General features: G+C 39.4%; 1 protein-coding gene across 2 annotated transcripts; it reads right to left on the reverse strand.

Moving 5' to 3' along the window:
• Positions 1-149: 149 nt before the first annotated feature.
• Positions 150-24,874, reverse strand: myom1a (myomesin 1a (skelemin)). 2 transcript variants are annotated; one of them, XM_061796274.1, is made up of 38 exons: positions 24,717-24,874; positions 23,143-23,414; positions 20,443-20,592; positions 19,968-20,154; positions 19,730-19,887; positions 18,717-18,809; positions 18,545-18,633; positions 17,894-17,935; positions 17,437-17,598; positions 17,192-17,353; positions 16,242-16,383; positions 15,966-16,165; positions 15,821-15,874; positions 15,450-15,574; positions 14,288-14,471; positions 14,034-14,208; positions 12,481-12,602; positions 11,346-11,542; positions 11,108-11,234; positions 10,002-10,186; positions 9,817-9,931; positions 8,623-8,779; positions 8,378-8,484; positions 8,154-8,198; positions 7,095-7,231; positions 6,874-7,018; positions 6,257-6,316; positions 6,122-6,189; positions 5,928-6,053; positions 4,697-4,786; positions 4,434-4,521; positions 3,453-3,491; positions 3,225-3,330; positions 2,153-2,316; positions 2,034-2,070; positions 1,831-1,853; positions 646-701; positions 150-571 (listed from the first exon to the last, which is right to left on the reverse strand). In XM_061796274.1, the coding sequence occupies exons 2-38, from the start codon at positions 23,349-23,351 to the stop codon at positions 305-307; spliced, it is 4,593 nt and encodes a 1,530-aa protein (XP_061652258.1). In that variant the 5' UTR covers positions 23,352-23,414; positions 24,717-24,874; the 3' UTR covers positions 150-304. The 2 variants fall into 2 exon arrangements, with proteins under 2 accessions (XP_061652258.1, XP_061652259.1); XM_061796275.1 differs by lacking the exon at positions 4,697-4,786.
• Positions 24,875-24,932: the final 58 nt, after the last annotated feature.

The following is a 24,932-nucleotide window of genomic DNA, read 5'->3' on the forward strand; positions in this document are numbered from 1 at the left end:
GGTTTTTGGGGCTGTTTATTATATTCCTGTTAAGATTTGATTTGTTTTTCAGATTGAATGTAAATGCTTCTTTTTTTTGCCCATGTGTTGGAGGTTGCCCACAATTGAGCTACATGCCGTAGTTTCTCAATGACAAAACAAACATTGGATGAAGAGTAGTTCCTTTATTTTGTTTCTCTCTTTACAATACCAACCTGTTTTCAAAGGTTACTTAGAATACCAACATGCTAAAACACTGCATTGCTTGCCTTAGCTTTAGCGTCAATCACCCAATTATTTGCTCTACCACTTTCCACCCTCAGTCCTACTTCTCCTCCTCGTCCTTTTTGTCCTCTTCCGGGTTGTACACGCTGACCGTGAACTGGCCGGCCTCCGTGCCATACTTGTTGCGCACCACCAGCGCGTACTTGCCCGAGTCGGCGCGGGTGACGGCGGCAATGGCGATGCTGGCGTACTTGCCGTGCTCGAACCTGAGCACGTAGCGCTCGTCGGTCACCAGCTCCCGCTCGTTCTTGGTCCAGCTCACCTCAGGCGTGGGCTCGCCCCACACGTTGCCGGTCAGGTTAAGAGACTGAAGGGGGGAGAAAAAAGACACAGGGAAGAATAGTGGTGTAATGTGATTTGAAAGAAGAGTGATTAGTTTACCTTGCCCTCTTGGATTGCAACCACGTCTGGCAGGCCTCCAATGACACGAGCGCGATCTAAACAAGAAATACAAGACAAGACGGGACAATTAGTTCTGTATTTGTTTACATAGTGCTAGCTGGAGTACTTTTAATGACATTTCCACTTACTCCAAATTAATCACGCAATGAATTAAACGGACGGGAGAAAAATAGGTGGTACCACTAGTAGGCAAACAAAAATTTGTGCTGAATGTGTACAGATTTGGGATTTTGACTCAGGAAGATTACATTTATACTAATTAGGGGTGTAACCAACATGAAAACCAAAGTGCTGTCTATAAGTGTAAAAAAACAATTGTGAAGATGTGAAGTACTGATAGGAATTATTTAAATTTTGTTGCCAAATGATGTGTAAAATGAACTGCTAATTTAAAAAATACAATATATTGAACATGCATTATTCATACTGTATTATCAATTCACATACTACGTGCTTCAAAAAATAAAATAAACACAAAGGACCATCAAAAACCTCTTTCACACTTGTCCCTCCCTCGCTCCAGTTTGTGTGCTGTGGCGCGTGTCTGTAACCCCCCCTCCCCTTCCCCCTTCTGCTCAGTGTGGACAAAGACGTCGCCACACATCTTGACCAATCACATGCAGTTTTAACAGAATTATTTCTTTTAAAAAAAACAAAAAACAGCAAATGGCTCCTGGAACGGGATCATTCGCGAGCGACACATGACTGATGGAAGGGGATTAAAGTTTGTTTCCATGACCAAGCACCCCCCTCCCCCACGGCTATTCGCAGTTCACTATACATGATTTCACTGATCTTAAATTATCCAATTTTTACTTTATTGGTCTTTAAAATATCATTTTACTACGGCTGTATCTTTGTTCATTTATCTAGTGATCTATAGTAACAGGCAGAACAATTCAATCCTGATGCCATCCATTCAATAGAATAATAGTTTTGTCTTCGACTAACCAGGTCCAGATTTCACACTTTGTAAGTACTCCTAACTGAGATGAGGTCATAAATATTCTAGTATTTATATATTTTTGTGATATTTCTGTTTGGTGCTGTGTCGCGAGATCTTTCTAATGTAAAATGTGTGCATTTTGGTCAGTAAAGGTTCGGTAACACTCCTCCAAATTAATCTGGAAAAAAGTGGCATACTTTCACAAAAGCGCAACTTACTTCTCTCTGCGAAGGCTGCCGCCCTATAGAAAGAAGGAAGAACGGAAGGAAGGAGAGTCACATTGTCAGAGGGATCTCGAAACAAGAAAAAATGTGTGCAATGGCAAAAAATGCACTCTGAAAGCATTCAGAGGAGGTTATTTTCAGTTAAGGCCACCTGGAAGCATTTATTTGCACTTAATCACATGAGTTTGTTTACTCACTTGAGCCTCTGGAATTCCTCAAATGCCTCCTCCCATGCTGCACGGGGGAATAACACACAAACATTTAACATCTAATGACAAATAACAAGAGAATTTAATTTGAAACTAATAAAAGTTACCTTGCCCAGACAGCTCAAACGCACGCTTGATGCCGTCTTTGCCGTCGAACAGGTCGATGGTGTATCTGCCCTTGTCCTTCTCGGTGGGCTCGTTGATCTTAAGCCACAGCTGCTCGCCCGTCACTCCCGCCTTCACACGCTCTGAAGCGGCGATCTTGGCGTCCCTTGGTGAGGGACGAACAAAACGATCTTGTCAGTGTGGTTAGACTCATAAAGTTTGCCCAATATGGTATTCGGTGAGCTTCAAAGACTTGACTGGATAAATGTTAACATGCTAGCGGTTGGTATGCTAACATATAACAAGATAGCAACTGAAATACAAATATCACCCAAGCAGATTGATAAGGGTTTTCCACCTTGCCCTGCATTCAGCTATTTCTAATGGGGAGTGATAAAACGCTAACTTGCTAACAGTTGGTATGCTAACATATAGCAAAGTAGCAACCTGAGTAGAGAAACTGCTTAGGTTATTTGATAAGGGTTTTGAACTTTGCCCTGTATTCAGGTACTACAGTATTTGTCATGAAAATTCATCAAATGCGAACATGCAACACTTGCCACGCTAACATTTAGCATTGGTAAGGATTTTGCATCCAGTCCTTCAGTCAACTACAATTTCTAATGAGAATGATAAAATGCTACATCCTAACAGTTGGTATGCTAACATGTAGCAAGAAAGCAACCTTGGTATGGGAAGCACCAAGGCAGATTAAAACAGATTTTGCAATTTGCCCTATCCTCAGCCTTAATTCAAATGAAAATGGATAAAATGCTTACATGATAGGAGTTGATAGGAGTGCTAACATTCAGATTCTGCATGTTGCCCTATTTCTAATGAGAACTGGTCAAATGCAAACAATTGGTATGCTAACATATAGCGAGCTTTATACCTTTCCCTGTATTCAGGTATGAGTATTTCCACTGAGAATTGATCGAAATGCTAACATGCTAAGATTATGTAGCAAGGTGAGGTTGAAAATGTTTTTTTTTTTTTTTTTTAAAACATCTAGCCCAGTATTCAGGTAGTTTTTCTTACGATATTTGATCAAATGCTAACATGCTCCGGACATACTTGTGGAGCCAGGTGACGCGCTGGTCTTCGTGGTAGTACGTGACGTTGGAGGAGAGGATGATGCCGTGTTCCGTGCTGATGACTTCAATTTGAGAGGAGGAGTTGGCTGCAAGGGAGGAAAACAAAACAACAACATGAATCAAGTATTTATCATCAATAATTTGACACACTTCTTTCACTGTATACATCCATCATTTCTGAGCTTGTGTGTGCACTTTAATGACTCACCAATCACCCTGAACAGCTCGTTCATTACAGCTTGGTAGCCTGGAGAGGGACACAAAAAGGGATGTGCAACTTTTTGCAACATTGGAAAACAGCACACACGACAAGGTACAAATTGTGGGCCGAGTTTTTTGTGAAATTCCCGAGCATAAGCAGGAAGACTGCTTTGCATGTTTGTTGTTCGTCGTCAGTTAAAACAAAGTACACAATGTAGTGAAAATAACTATTGAAATTTGAAAAAAGAGTGTTAAATGAAAAAAAACACAGGAAAAACTATGAAAATATTGACCCAAAAAATACTTAAATACATACAATTTGAATATAATGCAAACATATTTCACCAACAATACAAAATTAGATGATAAATCAAAATATTCCAAAAATATTTATGCGAGTTGACTACTTTAATGCTTTAAGCATTATTAACTTCTTGAAAATACCGATTAGATGAAAAATACCAAAATATTACAAAATAATTAAACATGAGAAAAAATATTTGAAGGAATAAAAATATGGAAAATCCATATCCAGTCCAAAAACACAAAAAAATATTAAGGCAAAGATTTGACAAATAGAAAATATAAAATATTACACGAAAAATACCAAAATACATACATTAGAAAATAATCCAAAAATATTACACAGAAAAACTCAAATATATTACAAACATAATTGGAAAATAGTGCAAAAATAGTACACTAAATACACAAATATAAGATGAAAAAAGCACAAATATTAGAAAAAAAAATAACTAAATATTTGAAGAAAAACTAAAACATTATAAATATGCCTAAATATTATACAAAAACATTAGAAAATAATTCAAAAACAGAACCCCCCCCAAAAAAATATTAAGACAAAAACAAATATTAACTGATGTAATGGTTTATAGTACACAGCGACAGTGTAACGTGTCAGTACTGTACCCCTATTACAAAGCATTTTGAGTGAAATGCGGAGTCCCTGTCCGAGACAAGCGCTTACCTTCATTAGTCATATCGAACCTGCTCTTGTCTTGGCCTCTCTCGTCCCTCAGGTACACCTCGTAGATGCCCACGTCATTCTTGGAAATCTAAGGGGTAAAAGCATTAACATGACGAGAAGTAACAATGACGTCCGCTGACAGAGTGTCATTGATAACTGCACAAGCGGCTATACAGACGAGACAGTGCGGCAGGCATGGCAAACAATGAAATGGTTGCATGGAGTAAATGGAAAAAAAGCATCAAAAGCCAAGTGGACCAGACTTTGGGTCTTGGCGGCAGCGGCGGCGAACCATCCTCAGCAGGCAGATATGTCTCTTCACTTTGTGCCTGCACGTCTTGCTTATTAACCCACTGCGAATTCAGACACATGAGCACATTAACGGCAATGGACAGCAGCACATGCGGCGAAGGATGATCATGTGACTTCCACTGGCCATTCAAAGACAGCAGATGGAAGTTACATTGAAAACAAGTGACGACAGTGACGAAATGAAAGCACACGGATCACTGGTAGGTCTAAAATGCACTATGTGGACAAAAGTATTGGGACACGTGCCTTTACAGCAAGAGACCATATGAACATTTCATATCATGATTATAGTGAGCATATTGATGATGTTTATCGTAAAAAATGAAGTCAACAAGTTAGGTGCACTTGTGCGATACATAACGAGAGCTAAAGCAATAATGCTCGTAACATTACAAAAAAGAAATCTATGAATATGACAAAAACAGACGAAATATTCATAAAATATTAGAGAAAAGATAGGAAAAGGAAGGGAAAAGCTAAATGATATATGTTACAGTAAACAAGAAAAATCAAATACCTGTTTCAAACAATTCTTTAAAAAAATGTAAGCAAACTAATGAACACTAAAAAATTTAAAATTATACATAAAAAATAAAAATGGAAAATTCTACGTAAAAAAACAAAAGTATTAGATAAAAATACAAAACATTTCGGAAAAAATTATATTTTTTTGAAAAATCAAAAACATTAGAAAAAAAATACATTTTACAATGACAAATACTATGAAAAAATATACAAAAATACTGGACAGAAAAAAACCAGAAAAAATATATTAACTTAAAAATACAAAAAACAGAAAAAAAATTTGGTAAAAAATACAAGAATACAAAAAAGTTTGCCAAGGCAAATATTACGAAAAACGAATCAAATAAAAAAAAAAATATATATATATCACTGAATGATAGTGTCTATCTGCAGTTTTTCTCCTGAGGTTAAAGGGGCTCTGTCTGGATGGCGACCAATTGGGGCACGGCGTCTATTAGAGGAAAGGCCACTATTTGAGGAAGTTTACAAGTGTGTTCCAATACTTTCGACCAAGAAGTACATATCATCTTATGAGCCTCACTAAAAGCTGTTTCCTCATTGATGTGTTGTTGCACTGCGTAGCATGAACAATATAGCCAGACAAAATGGAAACTCATTGCCGCATCGGAAGTGCCGTGACTCCTTTGCGGGGCCGACCTTTCCGATATTAAAGGTCAGCACGTCGTCCTTCTTCTCCAGGTTCTTGGCGGCTTCGTCGCGCTCGCCGATCGAGATGCTGTCCTTGTACCAGATGATCTCCGTCTCCGCCTTCATGTTTCCTACCTGCGGAGAGAAATTGGAACGTGTTCTCACTAAACGGTTTGTTTATCGTTGCTCATTTTATTCTTTACCGTGCATTGGAGCAGCACGTCACACTGGGCCGTGACAGTGAAATCCAGGTACTTGATAAAGTGAGGACCTGTGGACGAAAATGTGTTACACACACACACTTACATATGACAGAATATGAGAGGAAACGCTTATACCTTGTTTCCTGATCCATTCGGCTCTCTCAAACTGGGACTTCTTCTGCAGCTCCCTGAACTCTGCAAATAGGAACGGCAAGGTTCAAAAGAAGGGGAATATGTTCCTCTGCTGCCCCTCAATGGAAACACACGTTAACTACAGAAAAAAAACAATCACGTATAAATATGACCTACTGACAAGTGTTGCCACAGAGCCCTTGAAAAAGTAATGCGATTACTGTGAAGTTACTTTAACGACTTGAATTTAAAACTAAGTTACCTTACCTCACCAAGTTACATTAAAAAGCATACAGGGGCACAATATGAGCCCTAATTACGGACATAAATCATTGCACTCGCTAAACTTACCTAGCACCCATTTTAGCTTAGCATGCTAACTTAGTGCATAACAGGTAGGTACAACACTGACTTAACTAAGCCAATTTAACAATTATACATGCACAAAAAGGTATCATGTGTAACTGGCAAGAAGAGCGATCGCATCATCATATGATTGATATCGTACATTTCCACACGCTCCCAAGCTTTGTTTTTACGACTTTCTGGATTATTTCTGACAGTTCTGCTGATTTCTATTGCGCAAGGCGGCAGTGCCTCATTTCTGCTGTGCGTGTTACCTTCTCCGATGAGCACCAGGCTGGTGGCGCCCTTTGCTTTGCCATCCACCAAATTGAAGGTGAACGTGCCCTCGTCGGTGACTTCCAGGGAGTCCATGAACATTTCGATGATCCCGGTTGTCTTGTCAAAGTTGATGGCGTATTTCTGGAGACCAGCAAAAGAAGTCAACTCTTTTTGTGGACGAAATGGACAAAAATACACACGTAGGGCTAGCTGTTACCTCCCCTTGGTGAATGATGACATCGTTACAAACGTACTCCACTTGACAGTCCTTGCTGAACTTCTCCACCTGAGTCCAGAAGCGCACGCGACCCTTCTCTTGCAATTCCATGGCCATATCGTTCTTGAAGGGAATAACTGAGGACAAACAAAAAACTAATCACGCGCACACACACAGCAAGTTTGGACACATAAAGTGTTAGCTTATTACTGCTTTTTATTTGGTAGATTTATATTTTGATTTAAGGTTGTGTAGGTTTCTCCTGTGATTGCTGTCGCACGTTTGACAGGTTTGTGATCACTGAGTGAAAATGTAGTTGGCAATGTGAGTGTCTCAAGCTAGCCGCTAGTTAACTAGCCGCCACTTGTGATCCAAAAGGTAGAATGTGAACATGTATATGTTTTCAATTACAGAAGGGGTGAATTTAGTTTTTTGTTGTTAGTTTTTTTTAAGGATTTATGTTGGGGATGGTTTAGAAACTGGAACAAATTATTCCAAATATAATAGGAATTAATGTAAAATTTTGTATTTGTAATAATAATAATAATAATAATAATAATAAATAAACAAAAATAAAATAGATAAAAAAACAACAATGACAAAATAGATACAAAATAAACCTACAAAAATACAAAAGATTAAAACAATTAAAATGAATAAGTAGATCAAAACTAGATTAAAAGAAATGGAAAAAATAACTAAATACATGGGGGGGGGGGGGAAACATCTAATTGATTGTTAAAAACAGATAAAAAAATACATACAAATAAAAATAATTGAAAAAATGGAAATGGATTTAAAAATACAAAATAAATGGAATGAAAACAGAAACAAATAAAGGAATTATGAATAAATGAAAAATAAAACAAAACGAAAAAGTAATGACATAAATGGAAACATAAATAGAAATGAAAACATAATGAAATAAATGAAAACATTAATGTATTTTGTATGACCAATATCCCAGAAAGGACTGTAATGGAACTGTTATCACTCTGGTGAGAATGTGATGAGTGAAAAAGGATAAAGGGTGTGTTGTTGATGGTGTGGCATATTCACCGGGGAACTTGTGGTCGTGGCTGATGTCCAACAGACGCATCAGACCTGTCAACAACAACAAGAAGAGCAGAACAAAGGAGTGAATGTGACAACCTCAGCATTTTCCTCATAGCACATAGTGCCACTTTCCATTTGGCTGACAGCTGGGAATTGTGTGTATCAGTTTCAAAGTATCTCCCCCACATGTCCCAATGAAGCGCGAGTGCATTTGAGACATGGCTCACCTTCCTCGGTGAGTTCGTAGCTGGACGAGATGCCTTCCATGTTGGTGACTACGCAGGAGAAAATGCCCAGATCCTCCAGAGAGGGGTTGTTAAAGATAGCTCTGGACCTGGATAATAGAGGACACCCTGTAGACAGCTGATGAACGAGAACCCGGGATTGACTGGCCATCTTTTGCCACATTTCTGTGTTGTGAACCAGGAGGAACATGGAGTCCTGAGGTGAATGGATCCGAATTGACGCCTACCTGCCCTTCTCGTTGATGATAGTCAGTCTGGAGGTGTCTGTCATAGCCTCGTAGTTCTTGGACCAAACAAACTCGCAGCCCTCACCCATCTCAGAGCACTCAAAGACCATGGAGATCACGCCGTCATCGTCCACGTCCACGTAGATCTCCTTGGTGCCTGAGGGAAAAGGAAATGTAAAGACTTTTGATCTGTAGTGTCATTTTTTTTTGCATGCAGTTTCTAATTTATTTAAACACAATACATTTTCTGTAATTTTGATGTAATAAAATGACTTACTAATTTTTGGTGTGATTTTTAATTTCTTTTTTTATGTTTTACTATTTTTCGTGTAATTTCTAATTCAATACACTTGTATTGAATTTTGGGTATAATTTTTTATTTACATTTTTATTTACTGTAGTCTCTAGTTGTTTTCCATTTTTAATTTCTACATTATTGATTTTGTAGTGTAATGTTTAATAAAATAAAATGTTTCATTTGATCTTTAATTCAATTACATTTTAATGTAATCTTTAATTAATGTTTCATTTAGTTTTTAATGTATGTAATGCATTTTTGTGTAATTTTTAATAGAAAATGTTTTAATTATCTTAATTCAATTTAATATTTGGTGTAATCTGTAGTGTCATTTTTAGTGTGATTTTTTAAAAATGTATTCATTAAAGCTTTAGTGTATACTATTTTTGTGTTAAGTTACATGTTTAGTGTATTTTTTGTTTAGTAATGTTTAAGTATATTTTTATTTTATTCTGTTATGAATTTTTCAATTTATAACTAAACATTTGTGAAATTCTTAATATAATAATTTTATTTTGTATTCAATTTAATTGTTAGTTTACTTTGTAGTATTATTGTAAGTGTGATTTAATTGTTTTAATTCATAATTATTTTATTAAATGTTTAGTGTAATTTTTAAGTTATTAGTTTGTATTTTTCATTTAATTACATGCTTAAGTGTATTTTTTTGGGAAACTTTTACACTTTAAATGCATTCTGTTGTGGAATGTTTGATTTATAAATAAACAGGTATTTTGTATACAATTTCGACTTTTTTATTAAATGTTTAATTTTCAGCATAATTTTTCAATCAATTAAATGTTTGTCCTTTTTAATTTGCTAAAATTCACTTTGATTTATTTTCACATTTTTTCGACCTTTTCTGATATTTTTCCGGATTGAACAATCACACTCACCGGGCCGACTCTCTGCTAGGATTGGACCCAAGACTGCAGAGGGCTTCCCAACGCCTGCGAGGTTTTGGGCACGCACGCGGAAGACGTAGGATGTAGCAGCCTGTAGCCCGCTCACCTGAATCAACAACAGCAGTCAAAAGGAGGATCTCTCTTTTCATCACATGCATCTACTAAGTGCTCCTGACTTTCACAAACGTGGACTTGTTGGCCTTCTCGTGGACGGCCGTCCAGCTTTCCTCCCCGGCGGACGCCTCCTTGACGTCCAAATAGTAGCCGTTGACAGGAGAGCGGCCGTCGAATGAAGGTGGCTCCCACAGGACCACAACGGAGGAGTCCCTGACCTCCAGAACGTGAAGACCGACAGGAGGGTCTTGAACGAGAAACCACATTTTTAGGACACTTTGCATGGATACAGTCATCCATTTTCATAGCCAAGTGCACCCGTTTCAATTCAATCTCCTGAGAATTCAAGGAACCAAACGCGTTATTGAAAATATCTGAGACGATATTGAGTCGGTGATTAACCAAACGTAAAGTGCGTTCATGAAGATTGAAGACACGTATTCATAATAATCAATAAACCTAACGTACCCATTTTTGTGAAAAAGAACATTTTGAGTATTCAAACCTAATATGCACAAATTAAGCCTAAAGTTAATTTAGTCCTCAATGTACCCAACATACATATTTTCATTAACATAACATTTACAATGTATTAACCTGAATAAGGAAGGCAAATTCTGAGTCATCAATGACCGCAACATGTTTTTCCGAACGTTAAAGACAATTTTGAGTCTTCAAAAAACGTAACGTATGCATTCTCATAAACTTTAAAGAAAATTAGAATTTTTCAAAGAACGTAAGAATCACATTTTCGGAAACGTCAAAGACAATTTAGTCGTCGGTTCCACCTAACCTGTGTGTTTTCCGATACATCAAAGACAATTAAGTCTTCAAAGAACATAAATACAAGTTTTTTTGTAGACAATTTGGGGTCATCACATAACTTTAGTTTTTGTAAACATCATAGATAATTTGAAGTTTTCAAAGGACCTAACAATCACACTTTCGTGAACTTCAGACAATTCTGAGTCTTCAATAAACCTAACGTACAGGTTTTCGTCCACACCAAAGACAATTTAGAATCTGCAATGAACGTATGCGTTTTCACACACCAAAAAGCCCCCAAATAGCAAAACACGTGAATTGAATCCTTCAGATGCTCACTGACACTCATTGAAAATAGCTTCACTTTGGAAGCATTGGCCGTATATTTTACACGGTACGCTACCTGGCACAGTAAGGGTCCACTCTTTGCACTCCAGAGCTGCACTGGGCACCGAGCCATTGCTCACACCTGCCATGTTCACGGCACGCACCTGGAACTGGTAAACTACATTCTCCTTCAAGTTCTCCACCTGAGCAGAAACAAGCGCAGATGAAAACAGCACACAGGCACTAAAACAGAACAAAACAGTACACAGGCACTAAGACAGACAAATATAACAAGTGTTTGGATTCAAGCGCACCTTATAGGAGGTGGCGGTCAAGGCCTGGAGGTTGAGCTCGTGCCACTTGCTGACCACGTGTCCCTTCACGGTCCTGTAGTCCACAAAGTATCCTCTGATGTCAGCTCCTCCGGTGCTGGCCGGCTCGCTCCAGCCGATCACCATGGTGTCCCTGTGAGCCTCCAGCAGGCTCACGCCGGTCGGCATGGCAGGGACGGCTGAGGCGTAATTACAGATGTATACTCTTAATTTATTCCGAATAAAATGAAGATCACAAATGATCCCGGAGGAATGGAGCAGTGGAACGCATTCACATGCAGTTCAAATTCCTGTTTGCATTTTGTCACTTTTGTCGGCCAAATTTATGAACACTTACGACTGCTTAATATATTATGGAGTGTTAGAGGCACACCGAAAAGGAAAATAAATTCAGTATGTCACAAGAAAAATTACCATTAATAGGTGAATACCCCTTACAGTCTAGCGTACTTATATTTTCAGACGGGTGGCCTTTATAAATGTATTATTGTCAATGAACAACTACTACAGCTTTAACCTACAGCATGCTTTGAGTACACACCTCTTAAGGGCCATCATAATGGATAAAGTACTTACACAGACGCTTGACTCATTAGCTTCATGCTCTTTAAGTATGTTTTAGCCTTTTTCACCTTGTCAATGCACCAACAGGACTCCTGAAGAGTTAGCACACAGCTACATCAACGTCTACATCACACAGCAAGGGCCCAAAAATCTTTTGAAAAATTAGTGATGCACATGCGCATAACATGAGTTCAGCGGGCACTATTCTTAAAGGAGACATATGAAGCATTTCTTAAGCAATTAAAGAGTAAATTGTACACAATACGTCCCCTTGAAGAGAAAAATCAGGCAAAACACAGCAGGGTAGACCATGTACAGTAAGTGAGAAGAAAAGCAGTTGAAGACGACGAGGTTGGTGAAAAATATAAGAAAAGCTTTCCGGTCGGGAATAAAGAACAAAAGGTGAAAGGGTAAGTCAAAATTTAAATGAATTTAAAAAGAGGTGTTCTGAGCAGTATATTAAAAGTTGATGAAGTTGGAGAGCAGACGGCGAGAGAGAGAAAGACTGAAGGCAAAGCAAATAAAAAAAAAGCAAAACAGCGAGGAGACTCACAAATGGCCGCCCGCACCAGCTCTGGCTCGGAAGCGGTGGAGCTCAGGCTGTAGCCGGCGGCGTTGACCGCCTTCACTCGGAACACGCACGTCGTCTCGCTGGTGAGGCCGTGACAAACAAACCTGAGCGCAATCCACACAAGACGGACTCAGATTGATTATTGGGGATTTTTTTTTTCTTTGCGTTAAAAGCTGTGGTTAGGTGTGGCATACTTTGGGTAATATGGAGCCGATATGCTATTTAGTAATACAATGGAAGAAAAACAGTGCTGCAATTTTGAGTTTAACCATCATCATCATAATAATTTTGCTTTATTTTAGCCTTGTTTTTGTGACGCCATCACAGAAGGGTACAAATGCTGGAAAAGAGGACATGTGGGATGATAACCATAGAACGGGAAATTTGAATTATCGTTCTTTCATTCATGATCATAATTTTACCTTTTTATTCTGGTAAACTACAACTTCAGTCTCTTAAAATGAGGACTTTTTCTTCAAAATTCTGACAAACTTCCAGCACAATAAAATTTGTTTTCATTATTACTTATTTTCGTTACGTGATTTTTTTTTGAAAATACGACCACATTACGACATTAGCCCGTAAAATTTCAACTGCATTCTTGTAAAATTGTAACTTTTTTTCTAAAATGACAACTTTTTTTGTTAAACAAAGCTGAGGTAATTCGTAAAATCCGATTTTTTTCCTTTATCCTCACAAGAATAGGACATTTTTTTAATGGCTGATCTTCCATCCATCCATCCATTTTCGGAGCCGCTTCTCCTCACTAGGGTCGCGGGCGTGCTGGAGCCGATCCCAGCTGTCATCGGGCAGGAGGCGGGGTACACCCTGAACTGGTTGCCAGCCAATCGCAGGGCACACACAAACAAACAACCATTCGCACTCACAGTCACGCCTACGGGCAATTTAGAGTCTCCAATTAATGCCTGTTTTTGGGATGTGGGACGAAACCGGAGTGCCCGGAGAAAACCCACGCAGGCACGGGGAGAACATGCAAACTCCACAGAGGCGGGGCCGGGGATTGAACCCGCGTCCTCAGAACTGTGAGGACGTGCCGCCTTAATGGCTGATCTTTTCTTGACAAATAAAAATTTATTCTTACAATTTTATGGATTTTAGTCTCAATATTTATTTAAAAAATAATAAACTTTTACCTCGTTTTATTACAACTTCAGTATATTCTACTAAAATCTTTTTTCTCATAAGATTGATTTTAAAATTTAAACGAAAATTTTTTTATTATTACTTTTTTCGCTCATACTATATTACACCTTTTTTTCTCAAAAGATATAAAAAAATGTCTTGTAATATTACAACCAATCAGACTTCTCTCGTAAAATTACAACTAGTTTCATAAGTTTACAACTTTTTTTTCACTGAAGAATATGACTTTTAGAGACTATGGCCTTTAATTGAAAATGTCTCTTTATTCTTGTAATATTACGACTTTATTTTTCGTAAAATGACAAATACTTGCATCATCAATGAGAGAGTAGTCTTCATTGATTTTCATTTTATTTTAAAAAGGGTCTTACCTGGTCTGCTCGACGGGCTTGTTGTTGCACGGGATCCAGACGTCTGTGCCCACCACGCAGTATTCGATGTAGTAGTCCACCAGGTTCTTGATGTCCTTGGAGGCCCCCCAGGAGACCACCACGGAGGTGCTGGTGTTCCTGGTGGCCACGGGTTTGCCAGGAGATGAAGGCTGGTCTGTGGAGAAGCGCGCTGATGATGACGCCGTTCATTTGAATAATTGTTGTAGGTTTATGCATTTGTCTCGCCCGCTCACCGAGCACGTCGCCCACGGTGATCTCGCCGGTGGCTTCGGAGGCCTCGCCCACGCCTGCAGAGTTGCAGCAGCGCACGCGGAAGCTGTACGATTTACCTTCGGCCAGATCGAACATGGCGAAGCGAGGAGACTTGACGGGCATGCTCGTGTTCACCCTCTGCCACGTGTCTGAGCCTGAAATGCACTGAACGCACGAGCATTCATTAGTGCCAATGGAGCAGCGTATACCTAATTTTAATACAATTTTAAATGCAAGTGCAAAATTATTTTTTTTTTAAATAACACAGTAGAACCTCAAAAGTCAGATGCCCGAAAACTGAAAAAAAAAAAAATAAATGTGGGGGGGAAAAAATAATTATAAGAACAGAGTCCAATTTTATCAAGATACATACAATTACAACTTCATTATTGTAAGAGTTTGACTTTATTTTCATAAAATTGCTGTTTCATTTGTGTAAAACTATGAGAAACAAATATGATTATCTCATATTATGACTTTTTTTTCTGAAGAAAATACAACTTTATTCTTTTTTTTTAAAATGCCACTTTATTCTTGTAATATTATGAATGTATTCCGGTGAAATGACAAATATTTTGTAAAATTACAACTTTTTCTTGTAAATTGCAACTTCAATTTCATAAAATTCAGATTTTATTCTCATAAGATTTAGACTTTTTCCTTGAAAAAAATGGACTTCATTCATGAAATGTGACAACTTTTTTCTGGTAAAATTACAGGTATTCTCATAAGAGGAGGGCTTTTTTCCTGAAAAACTATTACTTTAGTCATATAAATGTCTTTATTCTTTTAATATTACAACTTTATCCTGGTAAAATTATGACTAATCTCTCATGACTTTATTCTCAAAACTGAAGACTTTATTCTCATAACAACTTTTGCTTGTAAATTACAACTTTGCTGATAAAATTATGGCTTTACACTCGCCTTTTTCTTCTATTTTATTTTACTTTTTCATTCCAAAAAATTACAAATTTATTTTCGTGACATTACAAATTCATTCGACTAATAGAGAAATTTTTATTCTAATTTATAGTTGTAAAATTATAACCTTTTTTTCTAAAATTCATGACTTTATTCTCGTAAGATGATAAAATGATGATCTTTTTACCCAAAAATGATGGATTATCTAGCGTTTCTCACCTTCTCAATGTAATACATCACTCCTTCATGACCCCTTTGAACGGGGGGCTTCCAGGCGAGCACCACGTAGCTCTTGGTCGCCTCGGTAACCACGACGTCAGTGGGTTCTCCAGGGACCACTCCAGCTGGGGGCACATGATAACGACGATGGAAGACATTTGGACAAGGTACATAAAAAAGATACAGTGCATTTGTTAAGTATTCACAGCGCTTCATTTTCCCAACAGTTCATGTTAAAGCCTTATTCCAAAATGGAATAAATTCACTTTTTCCTTAATTTATTTTTCTTGAAATGTTTGACAAAATGTGGAAAAGGCGATGCGCTGTGAATAATTTCTGAATGCACTGTATACAAGTAAGTAAGCAAATACCAGTGTGATCCTCCTCTGTGAACTTGATCATGCCGGTCCAAGGGGCAGAAGGTCCTGCAAGGGTGAGGGGGAAAAAAAGACCACTAATAATTTGAGAAGTTCACTTTGTTGCTTTAGTGTTCGAAGCTCCTATGTTTCTCCTCACCGAGGAGGCGAGCCCTGTCGAAGGGATCCATGGCGACCACAACGCCGGAGATGCGCGACGCGCGGCTCACCCCCGCCATGTTCAGGGCCGTCACCCTGAACACGTAGGAGCGGCCCTCCGCCAGGCCCGTGACTGGGAAGCGGGCGTACTTGACCGGGGTGTCGTTACACTGCGCCCAGTGGTGCGTTCCCACCTCACACCTACCAAAACAAATTTTGTTTTTAATAACAGCATTTTTATTGAGGGTGGCACTGGGGTTGCGGGAGGCTAACCAACCTGTCGATGTAGTAGCCCAGGATGGGGCTGCTGCCCTCGACGGCGGGCTGCTTCCAGGTCACCACCACGTAGTCTTTATTGACATCGTGGCAGCGCACATCCAGGGGGGCTACAGGGACCCCCTCCACCTCCACGTCAGCATCTAGCAACACACACACACAAGTCCACAAAGGTGAGCAGTGGTATTTCTAAATGTGTCTGGTTTGTATTAACTGCCCAGCATCTACTATCTGACCTACTTCTTCTAGCATAGTGTAAACCAGTACACGCTATCCAGTCAAAAGTCTTGGGACACTAACCCTAATAGACGAATGAGGTGGTGGGGCTATCGTCCTTAATCACTCAAGATCTTAATACTTGGTACATGACTGAACCCCTGACCTCAACCCCATCAAACATGTATGAAACGAACCATAGAACACAGATCAGCTCATTACCACAGACGTACTCCAAAATCTTGTGAAAAGTCTTTCTTTACAACCGAAGTCCATAAAGGCATGCTTGGAGGAGTTTGGTGAGGAACAACCTGACAGAATCCTGACCTCAACTCCATTAAAAGCTTTCGAGATGAACGAAGACAGATGAATGAATGGACCCAACATTTCCCACAGACACATGCCTAAATCTTGTAGAAAGTATTTTTTTTAGAACTGGGGTCCATAAAGTCATGATTGGATGAGTTTGGGGAGGAAGAACTTGACAGAATCATGACCTCAACCCCATCAAACACCTTTAGAATGAAAATGGACGCAACAATGGACCAAAAAAAATAAATCCCAAAGAGATGCCAAAATCTTGTGAAAAGTCTATCATTTTTCCATAATAGTCCCTTTTTATGCTGTTTTAAACTCCAATTTCATCAGACATAAATTGTAATACACCAGTAATGTTTAATATTACCCCAGTAAAAATGAATACCCCCACCCCCATTTGAGGAAAAAAAAACCTACCTCTGACAAACACATAGGCAGAGTAGGTGTCATAGCCCGACTTGGTGATGACACGCATGGTGTACATGCCCTCATCTTCCTTGTTGAGGTGGACCAGGGTGAGGGTGGCGCGCTGTCCGGCCCACTGGGTGTGCACCCATTGCGATTTCTTCAGGGGGACACCTGAAGGTGAGAAAAAGTCAAAAGATTTCAGACTTCACGTTCATAAAGGCGGATGAAACTGTCGCGACGGTGGGCCGACTCACCGTTTCTGTACCACACCACTTCGGGCTTGTAGTTCTTGACGGTGGGATACACGATAACGGTGCAGCCCAGGCTCAGCGTCTCACCCTCGCGACCGAAGGCCACGTCGAATTTGTCCAGGATGGTGGTCTCGAACGTGACACCGTGCTCGGAGCAGAAGCCCCCTGTAACATAGAAAACAAACTTTTCAAGCACCGCACCCCCTTCGACATCCCAACAGCACAGGTGCACCACCCCATCCAAGATTTTAAAGATGAAATGTACATAATATATCATTTTCCTTCTCTTTTCTGAAGAAAGAGATTCACATTTGGTTTATTCAGATCTGTTCTAATAGTTTACTTAGAATCACATTGTTCAATACCATGTTAATTACCGGTATACTGTGTGTGTGAGTGTGGCTTTTAAGTGAGCCACGTGAAAGCTAAAGCTAATGCTAAGTTACTCGGACTGACTCACGAGGTTTGGTCACAATCAGATCTCTTTCCTCATCCTGGAAGCCTGCAGAGAAAAATCAGCCATCCTTAATTAAAAGTCAAACACTATAAAGAAGGACTGAACAAAAAAAATCCAAAAAAATCTATTGAAAAAAGATTAACACTATAGACCTATGTATGAAATGTGTAAAATAGTTAATTTAATTAAGAAAATAATTCTATTTTATTTCTCAAGTTCATTATTTATAAATAATTTAATTGTACCTACAAACGAATAACATAATCAAAATTAATTATCTAATAGAAGTAAAAATGTTTATTAAAAAATTGAACCGCAGGTAAAAACCTGTCAAATTGTTTATTGTAATAATAAAACAATAATTCATTCTCATTTTCAAAATGTTATTTCTAATTAATTCTTTTCATTTCATTTACTATGAAACAAATAACCAAATATTCAATAACTTAAACAAAGAAGACAATACACCAATTATAGGAGGGAAAAATTGTTTAATTAATGCAACAAATATTAAACGACTCCTGGTAATGTAAATGCTCAGAGGGCCGGATAAAAGAGCAGAGCGGGCCATGTGTGGCCATACTTTGCTCTCAAAATGCTAAATGGACTGCATTTATTAAGGAAATGACTGAGCTTCGACTGTTGTTTACTTACGTTTGACGACCACGGTGGCCACGCAGGACATTTCGCCTTTTACGTTGAGCGCAGACACACGATACGCGGCCGTGTCGAGGAAGTCGCAGCTGTGGGTGGGGGCAAAAAAAACAAACCGCGTTTATCTTCATCCTACATGAACACATGCCAGCGAGGCTTGGTGATTACTAACTTCTTGATCTCCAGGTAGTGCATGTTGTAATTGCTCTCCACGGTGTACTTCTCGGAGCGTGCCTTGGCGTTGATCAGCACATTGTTTTTGTACCTTGAATGCAGCACATACACACACCCACACAGGCTTTAATAAACCTGCAATTTTGAGCTATTTTAAGGAAAAAAAAATATGCCATCAAAACTTCAAAGTAACATCAAACGCGACATCAGCACAGTGAGCAGTGACTTGTAAAATTAACATGGTTTTCTTTTGCTTAGGATCTTTTGTTGTGATTACGGTGACGAGTGATGCCAAAGACGCAAGCTGACGGTGAGTTGGACGGCTCTACTGTGAAGTGGCCTGCTATTAGCATCTCGGCTAGTACGTATTAGCCGCTAGTGGCTAGCTGCCAGACCAGTGTTGGCGCCGTCCAATCCGCCGCAGCCTTGCTCCCTGCACCACGCGTAGATGCACACACCAGAGACATTTACAGGACAGTTACCTGTTTATTACGTTCGCTAGTCCGTGAGCTCAGGAGCTAACAGCTCGCTAGACTGCGGTGAAGTTGTTCAATCCCCACATAACACACATACACGGGAAAGTTAACTCTTGATTATGTTCGCTAGTCCGCAAGCTGAACTAACAGCTCGCTAGACCATGGTGAGGTCATTCAATCCCCATATAACATACATAGACGGGAAAGGTAACTGTATTTTATGTTCGCTAGTTTGCAATCTAAGGAGCTAACAGCTCGCTAGACCATGGTGACGCCGTTTAATACCCACATAACACACTCACACACACGTGAAAGTTAACTGTTTATTACATTCGCTAATCCGCGAGCTAAGGAGCTAATAGCTTGCGAGACCGCAGTGAGATCGTTTAAACCCCCTCCCCATTGACACACATAAAACTCAACACCGCAGACACGTCCACACAGTCCTTGTCTTTTGACATTATTTTAGTTTCATTACACAGCGGTTAACCTCTCTTTACACTTAATTGATGACAATTTAAAATACATCCATTACCAGGCAATCCTTGGTCTGGGCCATCCAGCCACTGTGCAGTGCAGCCTGATGGTCTGGCCCTCCCACACGGTCTGACCACGGGGCTTGGTGGTCATCTCCGGGGGGTGCATCAGGCTATCCGGGTTCATTTTCTTACGGAACTCTGTCCATTCGTACAACTGGTCCATAGCGAGAGAGAGTCGGATTAGGATATTGAATGCGGTAAAGATTCCCAAAAGAAGGACAAAGGGTTACTTACAGTCCTGTTCAGCTCCATGCGCTCGGTGGACTCTCGGATGCGCGTGGTTCGGGTCTTCTTCTCCACCTTGACCTCCATCCCTTCTCTGGCCTCACGAACAAACAGGTTCCTCATGGCCACAAAGTTGATGCCCTCCTCGGTCACGTCGTCCTCGCGGGCCTCCATCAGTTCGCGCACCTCTTCATGGCTTCACGATGGAAACACAGTTGTCAAACGAGTCCTTAGACACAGCTCAATTACACTAGTCATGAAAGGTTTGGGATGTCGGGCTTTCGGGTGAAATGTCAGGATGAATTTTGTCGTTCAGCCCCTTGTTAGAAAACAGCAAGTTGTGCGAAAAGTACTGATCAGTTGGACAAGAGTCAGAAGTTTAGAGAAGGTCAAATTGAGTTGACCTGTAAAAGATAATTGTGTATTTTTGGTTCAACCTGAAATTACACCTGAAAGTGACTAGTGTATGATGATTTGCACTCACTTGGCTCTGAAAATCGGAATCACATAGCCTATGACCTCCTTGTCCAAGTCGGTGGCCAGGTAGGTGCGCTTGGCTCGTTTGGGTAGCGGACTCAGCGACTTCACCACCTGCTCCAGACCCGTCTTCTCGGTCTTCACGGAGGTCTTCACGCTGGAAAGTAAAAGGTGAAAACGTTATAATTTATATAAACGTATTTTGGTGCACTTCAGGAGCATGTTGCCCGACTATTTAGCACACTGCATCACAGTTCAACCGTTCTACAGCACTGCCCGAACTTTGTGGGTTTTCTTTGGGTGCTCCGGCCTCCTCCCACATTCCAAAATGTACATGTGGTTAAGTTCATTGAAGACTCTAAAAACTGTCCATAGGTGTGATTGTTAATGTGACTGCTTGTTTGTCTATAGAATATGTATCCTGCGATTTGGTTGGTGAGTCCAGAGTGTACCCGGCCGCTCGCCCAAAGTCAGCCGCAACAGACTCCAGCTCACCCGTAACGCTAATGACTCATGAGGACTATAGAAAATGAATGGATTTGTCCTGAGGCAGTCATACACACACCATTTGCTTCTTGTTCTCTGTGCCAGTCCCTTCATTACAATGACTGAAATGTGCATGTGTTTATTTTCGGGGGTCCGGTGTGCATGCAGTGTATCTTTTGGCACTGAATGTAAAAATGAAAGATGTATTTTAGTCCACTTAAGCCTGACCTGGTACACCATTTGATTAGGGATTTATAAATACATAACAGGATAGCATAAAATACCATATTTCTTCTTCTAGTGGCAGGTGGTGTACAAGGCATCTATGAGGGTCATAATTTTTTGTAATAAATGTTTACTCTATTTTAATACTGCACAGAGAACTTGTTCATAACATGCAGTAACTACACTACACTTGAATTCATCCAAGATACTGTTTAATACTAGCAACAGGGTTCAATGGGCTCAGCAATTAACTCAATTTTCCGCGTCGAAACAATAGCATCTAAGACAATGTTTTCTGTCGTAATACGGGACTTACTCTTTAAACCCGCACGTTAACATCAGCTTTACAGATGCCACGTCTGCTGTCCAGGAGGTGTGTTTCATGGTCATGAAGAAGGGAGTCGTTTTTTTTTTTTAGGTGAGGTGTCAAATGGACGACGCAATCAGTGATTAAGTCACAGAGAGGGAAATTTAGTATTTAAAAAAACAAGGGTCTTCTTCCGGGGACAGTAAAAATAACCACAGGACTCAAATATTTCCCGGGACTACAAGGTCCTAAAACTGCAGACCTTATCACAAAGCTACTTGCACTGAAGCAAAAAAAAAAAATATATATATATATATTAATATACAGTAAATATCACTATTACACTTAAGGGAAGGTCCCGTCAGTGACATACAGTAAAGTATCCTAGTCAGCCTTCACAAATAGCCCAGCTGCTCATGAATGCATCTGGCAGCACTCGAGTCCAGCTCAAATTCCTTCCCTGACCTCTTTATAGAGACGCTGACACACTTCCACCATCAAGGACGCGACAGTACACGTTGACTTGTGTGTTGTGTTGACTTGTGTTGCGTGAGACGCAACGGCACGTACATAGACACACCTCAACAATGCTGCTGCAACTGCTAGGCTGATATTTTTGCATCAGTCTTTTTTAATCAACACACCTGTGGGTGAAAATGAAATGTAACATTTACGATACAACAAGCGAACGAGACTGTTATTGAAGAGCGACAGGCCAATGATCGCGTAGTGGTACACACAGCTGACTGATTACGATTCAATGACCCATTTGCAGTCGCCCTGTCATTGACCCTCCAAAATTCCAGGGTTACTCCCGAAAGCTGCATTTCCAATCACAGTTCCAAGCACTTTTACAGTTCTTGAACTTAAAGGTTCCATTCAGATATGTTCATAGTTGCAGACGACTCCTGCCCCAAGATTTCTGGACCTCTCAAAAGTACTTCTTTTGGGACCAGTAAAGTTAAAGTGGTACTAAAAATTTCCTGAATCTACAGGTTCCAGTGAGGATGTTCAGTGCAGACCCTTGTTTCAAAGGATCCTGGACCTCTCAAAAAGTACCACCACCCCAACCGCTGAGTCATCTTTCATCCCCGATACATTAATCCGGGACTAAAAATGCTTTTGGGACTCTAACGTTCAAGAGCCTTTTTGGGGCTCGGTGAAATTACCTTCAGAAAAAAATTCCTGGAACTAAACGGTTCCAATCCGATTTTGTTAGGCACTGCAGGCTCTGCAACAAAGGTTCCTGGACATCTCAAAAGTACTATGGTCTTCTTCAGTCCCTGATATAATAACCCAGGACTAGAAAAGTTCCTCCAACTACAAGGTTGCAGTACTGCAGACCCTACCCCGAAGGTTCCTGGACCTCTTGAAAGTCTTCTTTGATTGATAAATGACCCTAGGACCATAAACATTCCTTTAACTCCATGGTTCCAATCAGATACTCTACGTTCGCTGCAGACTCCACCCCACCTCCACCCTCAACGTCTCAAAAGTACTACATCTCCAGCAGGTACTTCTTTCGACCCTGGTAAATGATCCCTGGACTAAAAATTTTCCAAGAACTACAAGGTTCCGGCACTGCAAACCCAGCAACAAAGGTTCCTAGATTCTTTTACGCATCCCTCAGAGAAATCACATGAAAACAACTTCAGGTCCCGCTCAAACAGATATTTCAGACCCTCTTACCGACGAGTGGTGGTCTTGTAAGTGGAGAAGGATTGCTTGCTGACGGAGGACTTGGTGCTCAAGTGACTCTTGCTCTCATAGCGATGCTGCTGATGCTGGTGTCCATGATGATGGTGATGATGATGATGATGGTGAAGCTCCTTCTGATGCTGCTCTTTGTGATGCTGCAGCTGCTGCTCCTTCTGGGACACTTGCACTGATCCTGACATCCTGAAGGGCCGCTCCGCAACGTCGTTACAACGTCACACACACACTTTACGCCTGGACCAGCTCTACGAAGGAACGTCATCGTTAGCATCATATATTGATTTATGAGCACTATAGATTGATCTATGACCACCACATACAGTTCAAACCAGATGTTTCCATACACTATACGTATTTGTGACATCAACGTGTCATCTTGCAGGTGTTGCAAGGCACAACTAATCCTTTTTAAATAACAGTAAAAAAATACTCTAAAAATAGCATTTTAAAAATTCTATTCAGTAGGGAAAAAAAATATTTACAAAAAAATAAAAATAAAAAAGAGAGAAAAAGGAAATAAACAACCAACATAAATAAGAATAATCAAATAATGATAAAATAATGGTGCCTCATTACAAATAAAAAAAACAAAAGAACAAATTATTATGACAAAAAAGCTATTCAAACTCTGAAAGAAATGTGAATAAAAATATAAATGAATTATGAAGGCGTACATTTACAGATATATAAATTGTTCGGAATAAAATAATGCTGCCTATTGAAGAAAAACTAATTGTAAAAAATTTAACATTATATACATTTTTAAATGTTATCCGTTTAAAATATATATATTACAGTAAATAATAAAAGTCGAAGTAATGGTGATTGTTTTAACATAAAAAATACAACAAACAATATACAAAAACACAAGATAAAAGTTGTTGCCTGTTTAACAAAAACAAATATAAACAAATCTAATGCATACATGATACAATTGAAGTAATTATGCTTGTTTCAACATAAAAACATATAAACAATAATCAAGTATACAAATTTTCCTGTTTATAAAAACACAAATACTAACAAAAATACTTTTAAAAAAAACAACTAAATATATTAACTCAAATACAGGTATAACTAGAAATATATATATATATATATATATATATATATATATATATATATATATATACACACTGTTGCCTGTTTCATGGGAATCCTGATGTCAGCTACACAAGTTAGCTCTTTGAGCAAGAGCCCTGTTTATAATGTTCATCACCCTCCAGAATTAGATCATTATGATATTCATAATGCTTGAAGTTGCGCCCTATTTACCTAGCTGTGCTCTTTTGCCTGAATCAATCATAATACAGTATTTCTTTATTTTAAATGTCATTTCAAAGCAGTGACACATACAGCCCCTACAAGGACACAGCATGTCAACAGTCATACTGTTCATACAGAGCAGTACAACTCAGACATGATGTATGAATATATGAGTATAACATTACTAACAAGCTAAGGAAGCCTTCTGATTCATATATTACTTAAGCTGGCATACGAAACATACAAACTACTTGTTACTACAAGACAAACACAGGACCTACCACAACCAAGTCTCCAGGAATCCAACAATGGATCAAAATGAGGTGTTAAAATTTTTTTTTAAAACAAGCAAATCCAGAACGAGGGAAAGCAAGCCGTGGACGGGACAGTGGTCCACAGACCAAAAATAATGCTGCCACTCTGCAGAATGCACAAGACACCCCTCAGGACCTTTTAAGGCTGGGACATATTTAAATTTAGATCACAAGGAGAAGGAG

This window comes from Phyllopteryx taeniolatus, chromosome 14 (assembly GCF_024500385.1).
Source record: "Phyllopteryx taeniolatus isolate TA_2022b chromosome 14, UOR_Ptae_1.2, whole genome shotgun sequence".
NCBI lineage: Eukaryota > Metazoa > Chordata > Actinopteri > Syngnathiformes > Syngnathidae > Phyllopteryx > Phyllopteryx taeniolatus.